The sequence below is a fragment of the Drosophila nasuta genome, chromosome 3, assembly GCF_023558535.2.
Source record: "Drosophila nasuta strain 15112-1781.00 chromosome 3, ASM2355853v1, whole genome shotgun sequence".
NCBI classification, from domain to species: domain Eukaryota; kingdom Metazoa; phylum Arthropoda; class Insecta; order Diptera; family Drosophilidae; genus Drosophila; species Drosophila nasuta.
Window position 1 is genome coordinate 40,620,717 of NC_083457.1, and position 15,093 is coordinate 40,635,809.

The 15,093-nt window shown below is 35.2% G+C and overlaps 3 protein-coding genes across 6 annotated transcripts in view; all 3 read left to right on the plus strand.

The window, feature by feature from the left end:
- Nucleotides 1-1,951, plus strand: part of LOC132789183 (cyclin-dependent kinase 14) — a 140,000-nt gene extending 138,049 nt beyond the window's left edge. For all 3 annotated transcript variants that reach the window (XM_060796994.1, XM_060796993.1, XM_060796995.1), the window contains one exon: nt 763-1,951. In XM_060796994.1, the coding sequence (XP_060652977.1) occupies nt 763-827 (65 nt within the window). In that variant the 3' untranslated portion in view covers nt 828-1,951. The remainder of the gene's footprint in view (nt 1-762) is intronic.
- A 5,704-nt stretch (nt 1,952-7,655) lies between these two features.
- LOC132792625 (angiopoietin-4) lies at nt 7,656-13,173 on the plus strand. Of its 2 annotated transcripts, none has more exons than XM_060802057.1 (5): nt 7,656-7,927; nt 8,059-8,219; nt 10,152-10,363; nt 10,532-10,799; nt 12,095-13,173. In XM_060802057.1, the coding sequence occupies exons 1-5, from the start codon at nt 7,766-7,768 to the stop codon at nt 12,843-12,845; spliced, it is 1,554 nt and encodes a 517-aa protein (XP_060658040.1). In that variant the 5' UTR covers nt 7,656-7,765; the 3' UTR covers nt 12,846-13,173. The 2 variants fall into 2 exon arrangements, with proteins under 2 accessions (XP_060658040.1, XP_060658042.1); XM_060802059.1 differs by having other exon boundaries at nt 10,152-10,285; nt 12,095-13,170.
- Nucleotides 13,174-13,247: 74 nt separating this feature from the next.
- LOC132793196 (lipase member H) lies at nt 13,248-14,609 on the plus strand. Its single transcript, XM_060802901.1, has 4 exons — nt 13,248-13,482; nt 13,544-14,008; nt 14,061-14,280; nt 14,339-14,609. Exons 1-4 carry the CDS (start codon nt 13,254-13,256, stop codon nt 14,412-14,414), a joined length of 990 nt encoding a protein of 329 aa, XP_060658884.1. The 5' UTR covers nt 13,248-13,253; the 3' UTR covers nt 14,415-14,609.
- The last annotated feature ends 484 nt before the right edge of the window (nt 14,610-15,093 follow it).

Here is a 15,093-nt window from a genome sequence, read left to right on the forward strand (position 1 = left end):
ACAGCAGCCTGATCCGGAAACACGGTTGAACCAACCGAATGTGGGTGGAAGTAGGGATTCGGATTGGGATTGGGGATATAAAATGAAATTTCCATTGCATTTTAATTGTCAGCGCCGACAGTCAATGAAATGAAATTATGGCCACTGGCTAAATGAAGTCATAATTTTATAACTTTAATTAAAAATTATGCTTATTTATAGAATTATTTGATTGTCAATATCCAATTCCAAATAAAATACGTCGATTTAGTTTTAAATATATAAGATATAATGAATATACAAAAAAGAAAGCAAGTAAAGCTACAGTCGAGTATGCTCGACTGTGAGATACACGTTACGAATTTTAAATAAATGCAAAACAGCGCGACATTATTCTTAAAATATACCAAAATAATATATCTCAAAAATACTAACATACATATTTGGTATATTGCCATATGCCATAGTGCCAAATATACCAGATTGTCATCCAAAGCAACTAAATCCCGTTGTAAGTAGGCGAATTCTTCCCAAATAAAAGTATTTCTTCAATAACTTCTATTTCTACAACCAAAATCAAGAATTATTAAGACTATAGCTATTATTTTACAGAAGAACAGTTAAGATATAGTGTGACCATACAACAAAGTGAATAATATTTAAAGCTAAATACACATTTGTTATGCTAATCATGATATAATTAATTTAGGAACTTTTACAACTAGAATAAACACATTTAAATAAATCTATTTATTTATCATCTCTTTCTCTCTTTTTTTGTAGAAACCTCAATTTTCACCGTGGAAGGCGTGCAGCTGTATACGGAACCAAATCGACAGAATAAATGAAAATTAAAGCAGGTCCTCTCAGTGGATGGCGTACGTTTCTATTGTTAGACCAAAACCCGATCAGCAGCCCATCAGCAAACCGACAACCAACAACCATCAACAGCAATTCTATCAAACAATCCACACAACAACCAACTACAACAAATCGGCAGCCATATAAAGGAAGAGTGTACTAACTAAAGTTATTCCAGGTTCGATTTTAGAACTTAGGAAAGGGGTTAAAAGAGGAAAGCAGCAGCATTTCTAATTCAGTCAAATTCGTGCCTGGGCGTGTGTTAATTATTGTAGTTTAGTTACTTAGGGTCGTCTTCGTTTAGAGCCTTGTCCAAAAAGGATACTCAGCTTAGTCAAATTTGCAGAAAGCAGAAGCACAGGCTTTTCTTTTCAACAAAAAAAAATATATTTTTTTAAATTAAATATAAATTTGTATTTAGTCGATAGGTTCAAAATGATTTTTGCAAAGTATTTTCTTCCTCCTTCCTTCATTTTCTGTTTACACAACCCAACAATTTGTACATTTTTCTCTCTGTGTGCGTGTAATTATTGTGTGTTTGGTTGTGTGTTTTTTTTTCCTGTGTGTTTGTCCAGCTATCTTCATTTCGCATGCAAACAACAACCCAGGGATTACTCCCTCAAGCTGGGGAGCATAATAAAATGTAATCGATAATCGATACTTTCAATACACTTTTCTTAAATTGTAAAAAGCAAAAGCAAAAGGAAAGAAAATAAACATACTATAATCTCCCTGTGTTTCCAATGACTAGCATATAGTTTTTTCTTCTTCTGGGTCAAAAGCGCCCGGGCCACCTAAGACAAGCATCTGCAAAATGCAAATACATAAGCTAAATAGTTCCGATATATCACAATTTTAAACAGCAAACTTAACTCAATTTCTCGCGTTGAACTATTTTTTAAATTTCGGATTTTAATTCGTAAAATTTCCTTTATTCGGAATTCATTTTGTGAGAATTGTAAAACGAATGTTTGCAAAAGGCATGCCGATAGGTAGTCCTCATTCTTGTTTCATATATCATTTTTATACATTTTATTATTATTTTTAAACGCTTCTTTAATATTTTAAACAAACAATACAAAAAAAAAGGAAAAACAATTTGCCGCGCTGTTTAAGTGATACAATTTTTTAATAATTAATGAGCATACAAATAATAAATGAATTTATGTATAAAGCAAACAAATAAATTTAAATCATTTATATCGTATAATTTTGTTTTCGTTTTTTTTATTATTTTATTATTTCAGCGTTATTGTTGTTGCTGCTTAATTAGAACCTCTGATTAGCAATTAGAAGTACACAATATTAAAACAAAAAAAATGTAGCTGATGTTGAATATTAAATAAACTATAATCATTGAACCACCAGAAAGCGAGACAGCGAGAGTGAAAAAAAAGAGAGGACGAAACGATTTAGAAGAATAGTTCATACAATAAACATTTTTGAAGACAATTTATGCGAATAGTTAAACAATTAAAAACTAGAATTGAAAAAAAGTAGTAACAAATTTTTAGAAAACAACAGCAAATAAATTCTAAATAAAATAGTCAACAAACAACAACATGATGAACAACTAAAGCTAACATTAAATTTAAACAAAAATAAACCTAACCAAGTATTTTACATAGCGTCGTAGAAAATGAAAACAAAAAAACCAATCAAATCCATTTCCATGTTTTAAGAAACGTTACCGAAACACTAAAGATGAGAGGACGATAAAAGAGAAGAGAGTATAAAGAAGAGAAGAGAAGAAAGAAAGTTGTAACAAATGTGCAAATTTGAAATCAAAGACACTTCAAAATGGTTTTGAAAAAGAAAATGAATCAAAATACTTGATGTGTAGGAGGGGAAAGATGCAACTATAAATAAACGTAGAACAAAAAAATATGTTAACAATTATTTACTTAAATCAATGAAATACTTAAAGTGGCGCCCAAAAAACTTTTATGGACGAAAAGCCAAAAATCAAATAAATGTATATCAAGAACAAAACATAAAACTAATCGAGTTTAGCATAAATTTCAATGGAATTCTATGACAGCGTCTAATGAGATAATAAACGTAACTAAATAAAGAATATTTTAACAAATGCCAGCAACGGGCAAACAACTTAGTGCAGACACTGTTCGACGCGGTTAACGTTTTTAAACGCGCGCATTTTAGCAGCGTTTAAAAACGCAACCAACGGAAAAAAAAACTTGATTATATTTTGTAGTAGAAAATAAAAATAAAACTAAAAGTGAACTTGAACATTAAACTTGAAAATTAACGAAAAGCAAAAAAAATACACACAATTTGATGAAAAAACTTTTTCTGTGATTTATGAAAAAAGTATGCAAAACTAAAAATAAAATTTATAAAACGAAACTGAAATAGAAACCCAAAAATGAAAAATGAAAATTTAAAAAGGAAGCGCACTTTATATAGAGAGAACCAAATTAGATGCTGAGCCAAAACGAAATTGTTTAGAATTATTTGCTAGCAGAAAAATGGTCGAAGCAACAAATTGCACGCACTAAAATTAACAAGAAATACAAAGTAAAGGTAAAAGAAAAGAAAAACATAATTGTGGGCGAAACAAAACACAAACACACTCACACACGCAGCTCGTATAAACATTTTTGCATTGTTTGTACTTAGTTTTTGGTTTATGCGAGTTTTCATTGGGTAAACACTTAGCCACAAAACACACACGAAAATATAAATTGAAAAGGAAATCGATGAAGGAAAAAACAATACACACAACTCACAATTGATTTTTTCCAAGAAGACGAAAATCTGTAACGAGCAATGGCAATGCACTTTTTGCACTTTTCCCATCCCAAGGTTACGTCCATAGTTATTAAGCCAAAGAGCCAAAAAAAAGTAAACAGAAATTTAAAAGAAAAGAAACAAAGATGATCGCTAACAAATTCGAAATTGTTTTCGCAAATTTATTTGCTCGATCGATTTGATTGATTTCTTGTGTTGAGTTCTGGAAGAGCATCAGTTATACATACAATTATTAATTGTTTTAATATGCACAATACAAACAAACAAACAAAAAAGTGGATGACATAACGATGATGAATTAAGCTAAACGTAAAGTATGAGTATAATAACTAAAGTAATCCCAACAAAAATAAGAAAAATGGTAATGGTAATCACTAAGAATGTTTTTAGCTGAACGTGTCTCTAGTTGTATTCTATAGTAGCTAAGCGGTAAGGGTTCCCGCTGTGAACCCGCAGGAACGAAAGGTAAAAATCAATCTGAGAAATGAAACTTGAATCTCGAAACTCGAAACTTCAAACTCAAAAACAAAACAAAAATGGAAACTCGAAAACAAAAGTCGAAGAGAGATGGAATAACTAAATTATTTTTAATGCATTGAATTTGTCGTAAATATTTAACGTACCTTTGTTAAAAACAAAACAAAACAAAAACAAAAACACAAATATTATATACATACAAGTAATAATATTAATAATGAATCTATTAACACAAACAAATAGAAACCTAAATAAATATATGAATTCTCTTGGAATTCTCTATAGACGCGTGTAGTTTTTATGTTTACACTGTAAGCATTTTTTGTATAGTTGAAAAGGCAAAGGGTTAAACTCGCCTCCTCTCGAGGCAGCATTCGAAGATTGATTGAGACGAAGACGAAGAGAAAAGATAAATGTCGATGCGATTAACGTAAACAATTTTTGTAAATATTCGTAGTTGATTTCTAAGTAGCGAAAACAGAAAAAGAAACCCAAAATTAAATGTTTATGATTTAATACAGACAACAAAATCAATGGCAACTAAATACAATTTGAATAAGTTCAACCTGTACAATAATTTAATATTAAATAAAAGGCAAATACCAAACAAAATGAAACCAGACCCACTTTTTTATTATCTCACTACTTTTATGGCTTTTTTTATTTATTCTTAGAACACTTTCGGCTTTGAACTACTTTCATGTAAAGTGTGAATGCGAATGATTCATGACATCGTTCGTTGCGGTTCGAGGTTGTCAACGGCAGAGAAGACTTGATGAATGTGTCGAGCAGCGTCTGAGCATCCAAAGACATAAATAACAATCAAAACTAATAACTTTTGATGACTTTAATAAAATAGTTTGGCATACTTGATAATTAACCCAACCACCATCTCAATTCGAGTCTGTCAATTGAAGTGTTTCAGCTCTTTCCTAAATTGGGACAGCTTTAATTTAATACACTACAATGACAACAAATTTCCACAGAGAGTTGTAATTATGCAAATGACAAGACTCTTTTTTTGGGCAGACATGACATCAAGTCAAGATACTTTTTCTATACATTTATTTCGCATGCCGTTTTATACCCGCTACCCATAGGGTAAAAGGGTATTATAATTTTGTGGCCCCAGGAAAATGTATCTAACAGACAGGGGGCATGTCCGATCCCATAAAGTATATATATTCTTCGATATAGCCTTGTTCATTTGTGAGTTTGTCCAACTTAGTTGCTTTGGCTGTCAATCTGGTATATTTTCCACTGTATGGTATATTTTGAATGCAGTATAATCCGGAATACTTTACAGTCTATGGTATATTCTGAATGTAGAACTATATTGATATACCATATGCAGCATTTTGTATATTTTCAGTATTTTTGGGGTATATTATTCGGTATATTTATCGAATAATACCACACTGTATTGCTTTTATTAAAAATGTGTATTGCAAGTATATTTTAAATGTAGTACAAAATGCTACATTTGGTATATTTTTATTATTTCTCGGTATATTAAGTTGGTATATCTGGTATATTTTACACGGTATGGTATATTTTGAAAGTAGTTCTGTATCACAGTACTATAGCGTATGGTATACATTTAGTATTTTTGCGGTATTCATTTGGTATATTTCGAAATTAATACCACACCATTTTCATTTTATTCGAAATGGGAGGCGGGTATTCCACAGTCGAGCCCACTCGTCTATAGCTTTCTTACTTGTTTTTGCTTGATCTTGCGTCATCGATTTGCTTGTTCATCCGGCTGAAGAGGCTGCCAATCATAGTTCATCATATTGCATTGACTAGGCATAGGTCTATCTCAGTCGGTGCATCTCTGCACGACTCTGGCAGCTGGCCAAGAGTTGCTAAAGGTAAAAGGTTTCCACGCTGCAACGATGACCGGAAAACCTTCAAAAAGCCATCTCAGACAACGCAGGCAAACAATTGCTTAGTAATTTAAAAACTACAACTACAACTGCGACTACAGCTAAGAGTGACATAATGCGGAAAACTAAAAACTACATCATCATCTAAAAGGTATCTCTACAAAAATAAAATAATCCCATGCTTATATTGAATATTAAAAACTCAATACTTTAACTACTTTTTGTTTAAGAGATTAGCAAAAGTAAATAAAGAATTGTTTAGAGAAGTTAAACGCTTGGCAATGAAATATTCCACACTTGGAAAATACTGTAATATTTTAAACTACCATAGAGGTGATGTTTATGAGACATTTACTAATGGCAAATTATTTTAGAATGAAAAAAGCCTAATTCCTTTGGGAAATTTCTCAAAAAAGGGGAATATTTTCAGATAAATTTTTATAATCAGCAGCGAATTTTTTAAGCGAAAAGTCGATTAATTCAAGATTATTCTTTATAAGCAAAGGCAAGAAAATAATTTCTTTGAATAACATTAGAGTTAAGTTCATTTATTTGGTGTTAAATTTGAAATGTTGAATTCAATAAATTGTTGTTTTCTATGCCTCCAAATTACGTCGAATTGAAATGATTACTGAAAAAGCCGCTTAACAACAGCGCATTTGTTTGTTTTATTATTTTATTTATAGTACTTATAATCGTGCATATGCAATTGATTAGCAGCACGTTCATTGATCACCGATTACGCTATATAGTAAATGCTGAAGCATTTGTATTACATTTTAACAATCTATTTTTCAGCGAAACCCTATCAGCGAAGATAGAAATGAGAACTGTAGTTTTACATGGCAAATGACAAGCTGATGACTAGTTTGACTTACTCTTCAGAAGAAGAATCAATCGCCCCGCCAAGGTTGTAAACAAATAGCAAATAAAAATGCAAGCAGAAGCAATAATGTCATTACAAATTCCAGCCACAACTGTTTTAATCGAGTGAGTAATCGACAACAGAGAGTACACCGCACTTTGTCTGACACTTTATTTGGTAAAGCCCAAGGGAAACTCAAAGCTAGGCAGAGCGAGTACTCGAACTCATATAAAGTATGAATGTTTGTATGTAGATCACTTTGCATGTGACGTAGATATTGAGGCAGGTTTTCGAATACCTTTAAATGAATCGTGCTTTAGGCGAGCTCAAGTGCGCATATCACTTATGATTCGAGACGATTTTGTGGCGGATTTGTAAACTGAGAATCGACTTGAAAAACTTGAAAATTTGAAATGAAATCATGCGTTTAGTAGCTAGTGATAATTAAATAAATGAACATAGAATTTAGTATTGAATCAAAGTTTGTTTTGTGGCTACAATTTTCAATAACTATTGGGTGTGTAATTATTTACTAAACATTTCGTTGATTATGTTTAATTATATGCATCTAAAATGATTCATTCACGAGCTCTCTTATCATCTTAAACCGTGTCGTGAGTGATTGACATCGTTGGCCAAAGCCCGGGGAATTTTTTCTCATTGACAAGGAAACGTGCCATGTAAACAAAAAATAAATAAAAGAGGCAAACCCAAACAGCACAAAAGACTGCGAGAGAAAGAGAGAGAGAGTGAGAAAGATTCCGTCGCTCTTTGGTTGTTGCTCATTCGCTGATCTCAGTTGGCGGCAAAGATCGATAGCTCAGTCGCTTGGTGGAAGTCGCGTCGAACGGTCGAACGGCAAAGATCGTTCTAAGAATTCGCAATCAATCGAGAATCGAGTATTGAGTATTGAGTATCGAGTATGGGGACAGCTTTAGTGCGTGTTTTGGGCGCATTTCTTTGTGCCTTGATCTGTGTGAATCAGTTGGGTGTTTGGGCTTTAACTCCGGATAAAGATTCCACAGCAGCAGACCATTCATCGACACCGCAACCATGGAGATTTTATACGCGCGGAAGTCAACGAGTGCGTTAAGTATACGTTAAGTGAATTATGCAAATATCGAAATGAAATGTGCTGAATGCGGTTTCTATTTATGGACTGTCTGTTATTTAGTTGCGTGTGTGTTTAATTGCTTGTCTCTTTCTTGTGTGCAGTACAACACAGTAGAGAGCGGCCGATCGGCGTCTGCCCCAACGATCAGCCCTCAGCTGCATAACGAGATCAAGGAGCTGATGACGAGTTTACACGATCGCATCGGCATCTTGGCGACCCTGGACGAGGACCAACGCCATCGTCTGGAAGTCATCGATAAGAAGTGAGTTGAAGACAGACGCTTTGTTTTGTCTGTGTGGTTTTTTTGTTTTTGGGCAAGGTGACGCCAGATCAGTTGAGATCAGAAGGCATAATGGAACTTTTGCCCATGACGAACAGGTTTTGCACGTACAGCAGCTAAAAGTATTTTGGAAAACCGGTAAAACAAACTACAACTAAAAGAGCAAAGAGATATCTTTAGGCTAAGCTTTTGTTTTCTGTTTGTGTTTGGCGATTACAATGCCAATTGATTACGTGAAGATGCGCAACGGGCAAGTCCAATTATACGGCAAGCAATGCCTCATTAGGTGGCGTGTAGTATAACAAAAGTATCTACAAGATACACACACGCAGCATCTCTTTGCGCTAAATTATGGCACCTGTCTGTATCTTTATTTATTCACATTATTTACTTTTTTGGCAAACAAATGTTGCACACCTTATTTCTTTTTCTTTTTTTTTTTTTGGGTCGAGTATATAGATTGCATAGCTGCTTTCGTTTTATGGATAACAATTCTGCAAAATTTATTTGCCAATTTATTTCACTTGTGTTTAGGCAAAGTTTAAACAATCTTCAAACAGGTTGAGAGCATATATACATAGAGTATAGAATACAAGTATAATTAATGATTCGCATAATGATTCTGAAATAAACACAGTTTGGTAGCTCAAATACTCTTCGCACATTTACGACTCGCGATTTTAATGGGTATTCAATGATATGCCAATTGACGCAGAAAATCTTTTTTTGTTATAAAATGTCATAATTTTATATGCATACATTGAGTCATTTTTTATGGTATATTCAAAGAGGTCAACATCTTCCTAAGTTAATGCGATGATATCACTTCATTTTACGCGAATCTCATTCTTCTCTTGGGGCTGCAAATATTTTCCAGCCTTCGCATTTCACGGCCTTAAAGTGGTTGCAGCTGAAACGATTCTTAAATTGATCTTGAATATGTTAACATTATTGCCTTAATTAATAACGAGTGTCTCATATGGGTTTGAAATGTGAAATAGAAAACTGCTGGCATTAACCCTGTTCAATTGTCAATTATATACGAAAAGTCAAACCAGATGGGAAGAATTTAAGCATAAGCGAGATATTTGTTCACATTTGATGAAGATTGAAGATAGATTGATAATGAATTAAAAATATAGTATAAAGCTTAGTATTTGAATTTAAATTTTCAATTGAATTTGAATAACGGTTCTTCAAAATTTCAATTCAAATTCTCAATTTAATTTATACTTTAGATTTTAATTTAAAACTCAATTTGCTTTAAATCTCATTACCGATTATTCTTTTTTGAAATAAATGTGTTAAACGGGAGACTTAAGTTCTTAATACCATCCAAAATTTAACTAAAGAATCTACTTAATATCTTGTACCACATTTTAGTGATAACAAATTTATGTATTTGTTTATTATAGATATTTAAGATTATTGTCTTCTGATATATATTATTTAAAATTGAATTTAAATATTCCGCAAAAGAATTTTAGAGAAATATTTAAATTGTTATATAAGCAAATGATTTTAAGAATAATATTTTATATTGTTTTTTAATGTTTGAAACTGAGGGTAAAAAAAGTATAGCCAGATTATCCGAGTCCCTCAAACTAAGTAAACTAATATTCCATCTATCAAATTTTATGCACTACATTTTACCTATAAACTATTCATTTATGATATACACAGTTTATCTTAATCAATACTTCACCAATTATTTCCCTAGAGTCTAAATCATTTTTCAAACAGTTGCAGCTGGGGACACTCTTCAAAGTTTATTTTAGCCATGACATTCTCACGCTGAGATTCCACTTTAATTCCTCAAATAACAATTGACAAAACGTTTGACAAAAAAAAACATTAGTAATTACCCGAAAGATGTCCATTGTGTTCAAACAAAAAATTTTTTACTTTTTATAGACTCGATCAGATGGTGGAGGCGAACATGGGACGCATGGAATCGTTGAAGGTGCAGCAGCTGAACTTCCAGCAGCGATTGGATAGCTTCGAACACATCCAGCGATTGACGCGCCACACACTCGATGAGCTGAAAGGTGAAACGGATTCGTACTTGGGATCACGTGTGGCAAGACAGTTGAGGCAAAAGCAAAAGAATCGTGCAAAGTTGACGGGTAAAAAAGCGAAGACAGAATTAAGTACTCGATGTTGTTGTCTCGCATATTTATTCGCATGATGTAATTGATGTTGTTTGCTTTAACTCGCTGCCTTTTTTTTTTTGCAATCAAAATAACACTTCAAAAGAATTCAACACTAAATGCAGCAATTTCTTCTATGCACAGATTTGTCTCGTCACCCGCGAGAAACGCCACAGCAATATCAACAGCAACAGCAACAGCAACAACAATTGCCACTGGGAACTGCGCGCGCAGTTCAACAAAATGTGGCCGACATTTTCAGCAATCAGTCTGTGGGACCTGCCATGAAATTCAACCACACTGATCTCGATGTGAATAGTCGCCTCGATGCCTTGGCCACATTCTTGGTTTCCTTAGCTTACAATGTGCAGGATACTCGCATGGGTGTCAACCGATTGATAAAGGATACCAAGTGAGTCAGAGCTACAATTCAGTTCATGAATATTCACTTCAATTAACTTAATCATTGTAAGATAAATCTCTATAGCTTAATAAGATGCAGATGTGAACTTTGAAATAGCAGTGCTCACAACTTACGCATTTAAATTGAAAAATTACTATTAGAAAAGCAACTTCGAGACAAAATTTAGTTTTAACAGCTTAATGTATTTATTTTTAAGTAGTTCAACAATTTTTTTATTTAGGTTAACTCCATATTTTAGCAAATATGAATAATGACATAAAAACTTAATACTACTAAATGAGGAGTTGAGAACGCAGTGATTCAGCTTACAGTAATTTCCTATAGAGTGAAACCCTTTTAGTTGAGTCATTTTTTGTCCGTCTTATTAAAATACTATCATTAACCATACCTTATTCGAAATGCAACTATATAGAATAGAAATAGTCTTATAAGATGGAAATATTAGATAGAACAACTATCAATTTTAGCTTATTGCAGATCAATTTGTTAATATAAGAAATACATTTGATTATTTACTTTTAATTAAAATTTAATTTGAATTTGTCGCAAAAGACTTTCAAAGAATGAGTGTCATAGGAAAAGAGGAATTTCCCAATATCTAATAGAGGTGGTGGCTAAACAAATTTTTACTATTTATTGCTTTATGGTTGATCACTTTGAACTTTTCTTTAATTTTAGTTTTAATAAATGTTTAAATCAATATAGTATGTCAGTTTGTGGTTGGTTTACGATAAACCTATGTTGTTGTGTACAAATTGCAACATTTTACTGCAGTTACCCTTAAGATTTTCTATAAGTCGTGCTACACTAACAATCGGAGTTTTAATGATCAATTCATTTGAAGAAGAATACGAACGTAAGCTCAAATCAGAGTTTTTTTTACTCAGTAAAGGCTTGTCATTGAAATGTTAAAGAGTGATTTTATTTAAGTAGTTAAAGAGGCGAATTTAAAAAACCTTGCCTTATAGCCTAATAAAGTAAACTTAACTATGTTGTATACAAATTACATGTACTTTAACTTTATAGCATTTAGAATATGAGTTAAGTATTGATAGTTAATGAATACAATATAAATAAACTCTTTGCTCTTTAAATGACTAAATCATTTACTATCTGCACTCATAAATATAAACTTGTCTTTGTGCCAAGTTAATATTTTTAATAATAATAAATACAACAACTTGCAAAATAAATAACTGAATTGTAGAATAAAATAAAAAAGTTAACACCACAAATCTGAATTATTAAATAAATAACTAAACAAATATAATATTTCTTTTCAGCAACATCAAGCGTCGCTTGATACATCGTGGCAAGGGGCAAAACGCACGCTTGCCACAGACATCAGCTGTGTTGCCTTCAGCCGATGAGACTGCAACGAGCTGTTTGCAATGGGATCTGGCAGTCAAGGGCATCATCAAGCTGCAGCTGACGCCCGAGAGCGAAGCCTTCTACGTTCCCTGCGACAACGAAGGCTGGACTGTGATCCTCAATCGCTCCTCTGATGACGTGAGCTTCCAACGCGGTTGGCTGGATTACAAAGAAGGCTTTGGCAATCTGGCTGGCGATTTCTTTATTGGTCTGGATAAGCTGCATGCCTTGACTTCTTCGGTGCTGCACGAACTGCGCATTGAACTGGAGGATTTCGATGGCAATGTTGCCCACGCTGGCTACGATGCCTTCGCCATCAGCGGCGAGCGCGAATTGTACTCACTACAGTTGCTGGGTCAGTTCATAACGGACCTCCAGCCCTCAGCAGGTGATTCACTCTCCTATCAGGCGGGTGCGAAGTTTAGCACCTTCGACAGCGACAACGATAATTGCCTCGAATGCAGTTGTGCCCAACGTCACAAGGCCGCAGGTTGGTTCAACTCCTGTGCCACCAGCAATCTCTTTGGCATCTATCACCAACAGAATCCTAATGAAGCCGGCGAGACGGGCATCTTTTGGGACACGTTCCAGGGCAAAGAGACGTCGCTGCGTCGTGTCAAATTGCTCATACGCCCCGTGGGCCAGGACGAGGCCAGACGTTAGAGCTGCCTGCGTCGGCGTCGACGTCGACGTCGGCTGCCAACTGCCATCAGTCAGGGAATAACATATGTGTACTTGTATCGTGTAAACCTCAAAAACAGAAATTTGCTAACCCCAAAAAAAGCGTGAGCTTTGCATTTTTTGAGAGAAACCCTGTAGCGTTAAGCAACTTTTCTATTACTTTTCCCCCAACACTGTAATATTTATGGAAAATTACCTAATACTCTTCTAGACGTTAATAAAGTGGCGCTGCATGTCGTGTATCGTTGTACAAATGCGTCAGTCTTCTAATGGTTGCCATTAAGGTAACGATTCATAGAACATCATGCAATCTTCCAGCTCGAGCTTTAACTATTTAAGTAGCTTGCTTCAAGTGCAGCTCAGTTTATTCGACTCTTACGACTCTCAAACATGGCTAAAATGTTTTACTGCTGGCTGCCTTTTCTGTGCCAACTCTGGACTCTACAAGCTTTGAGCCTAGACTCCTTAGTGGGTCAGAGCAGTATTTACTATCAGCAGGATGCATCGGAGCAGCTGCTGCAGCAAGTGGATCAGCTGAAGAACGTTGAATCACTGCAGCTGATTGTGCACGGATTTCTCGCCTCGCGTAGTCACAGTTCGATTATGCCGCTAAGAAATGGTGAGTTAAGGAGTGGAGAGATGAGAGCAGCAAACAGGAATCTTCCTCATCAATTGCTTAGCCTACACAGCTCAAGGATACGCTCATGTTTTGGTTGCCGACTGGTCGCCAGCTGCCAACTTGGATTATCCTAGCTCAAGGCGAGCTGTTTCCAAGGTTGCCTCAGTGCTGGCTAAGCAGCTACAGCAATTTCTGGCCAAGCACAGCGTGCCATTGGATCAAGTTCACGTTCTCGGCCACAGCTTGGGCGCACACATTGCCGGCTGCATTGGACAGCACTTTAATGGCTCGCTGGGACGCATAACGGGTTTGGATCCGGCACTGCCTTTGTTTACCTCACATTCGGATGACAGTCTGCAGTCGAGTGCCGCGCGCTTTGTGGATGTCATACACACCGATTATCCGGTCTTTGGGGATCTGACACCGCGTGGCCACGTTGACTTTTATCCCAACTTTGGGCATACTCCGCAACCGGGTTGCGAGGAAGTTGATCTGTTGACGGCCAGCAAACTGTTGCTGGAGGCTTGTAAGTGCTGCTTCAGTTGTATTTCTTATGCTTTAGGCTCTGCTTCTTGCAGACAGCTGCAGTCACAATCGTGCCGTTCTGCTTTACGCGGAGTCCATTGGGCTGCCGAAGAGTTTTCCCAGCATTCCCTGCAGCTGGAAGTCAATCAGAGGCAGCAGAAGCTGTGCCGAAAAGTTGTCGGAGTTTAATTTAAACAGAACGGAGCTGGAGGCTGCCATTGGCAGCATGGACGACACGCAAGTGGTGTACATGGGCGAGCAGGTGGCACGCAGGTAATTTAAATATTCAACTAAAGTAAACGTCTTGCGATTTAAATGATTCGTTTACTAGCGCCACCTCTTATTATTATTTGGAAACCAATGCAGCGCCACCTTTTGGTCAAGGTGTGCGTGCCAAGTTTGCTTAAAATGAAACTTGGCGTGCATATGACAGCTGATGTACTATAGATGGCGCTGTCATGGCAAGCAGCTTTGGCTTGACAACAACTGCGCGTGGGGTTGCGAATAAAAGCTGGTTGTTATGTGATTGCGGGCTGTTTGAAATAAGTAATTTTTAAAGCGGATGAATAAATATTAATACAAATTAATAATAAATAACATTATTTTAGATTTTAATGTAATCATGTGGATAAATAATTGTATTATAATATACTATATATGGTATTTAGACAAATACTAAAATAAAACTCTTATTCCTCTTACATTCTTCGTTGCCCTTGTTGCGGAGTTACACAATCTTTTAGCCAAGCAAATAAATTTACAGTTTACATGGCATTCGCTGTGTTGTGTTGACCGCAAGCTCAATTTCTTCGTAGATTTAATTTGGCATCGGCATTTCAGTCGTAAATCACAGGAATTTTATGAATGAAGTTCAGCTGCAGTCGAAGCCACAGACTCTCTGATTTCGACGCTGACTCTGAATCTGAAGAAGGAAATGCAAATAGAGTAGAAAAGAGGAAAAGAGGTGCAGAGCAGAGCAGAGCCTAAAGTTATTTATGAGCCAATAACTTAACAACAAAACGCTCATCTACATTTAATGGCGATAATTTTTGACGCAATTTGAGAAACAGACACAGCGGCGGTCTC

Excerpts from the sequence above, each read along its gene's own strand:
- LOC132793196 (XM_060802901.1), top strand. The coding sequence starts at position 13,254 with ATGGCTAAAATGTTTTACTGCTGGCTGCCTTTTCTGTGCCAACTCTGG. Across the intron at positions 13,483-13,543 it reads GATTATGCCGCTAAGAAATG|CCTACACAGCTCAAGGATAC; the intron begins GTGAGTTAAGGA and ends TCAATTGCTTAG. Across the intron at positions 14,281-14,338 it reads GGCGAGCAGGTGGCACGCAG|CGCCACCTCTTATTATTATT; the intron begins GTAATTTAAATA and ends TTCGTTTACTAG.
- LOC132792625 (XM_060802057.1), top strand. The coding sequence starts at position 7,766 with ATGGGGACAGCTTTAGTGCGTGTTTTGGGCGCATTTCTTTGTGCCTTG. Across the intron at positions 7,928-8,058 it reads ATACGCGCGGAAGTCAACGA|TACAACACAGTAGAGAGCGG; the intron begins GTGCGTTAAGTA and ends TCTTGTGTGCAG. Across the intron at positions 10,364-10,531 it reads GAATCGTGCAAAGTTGACGG|ATTTGTCTCGTCACCCGCGA; the intron begins GTAAAAAAGCGA and ends TTCTATGCACAG.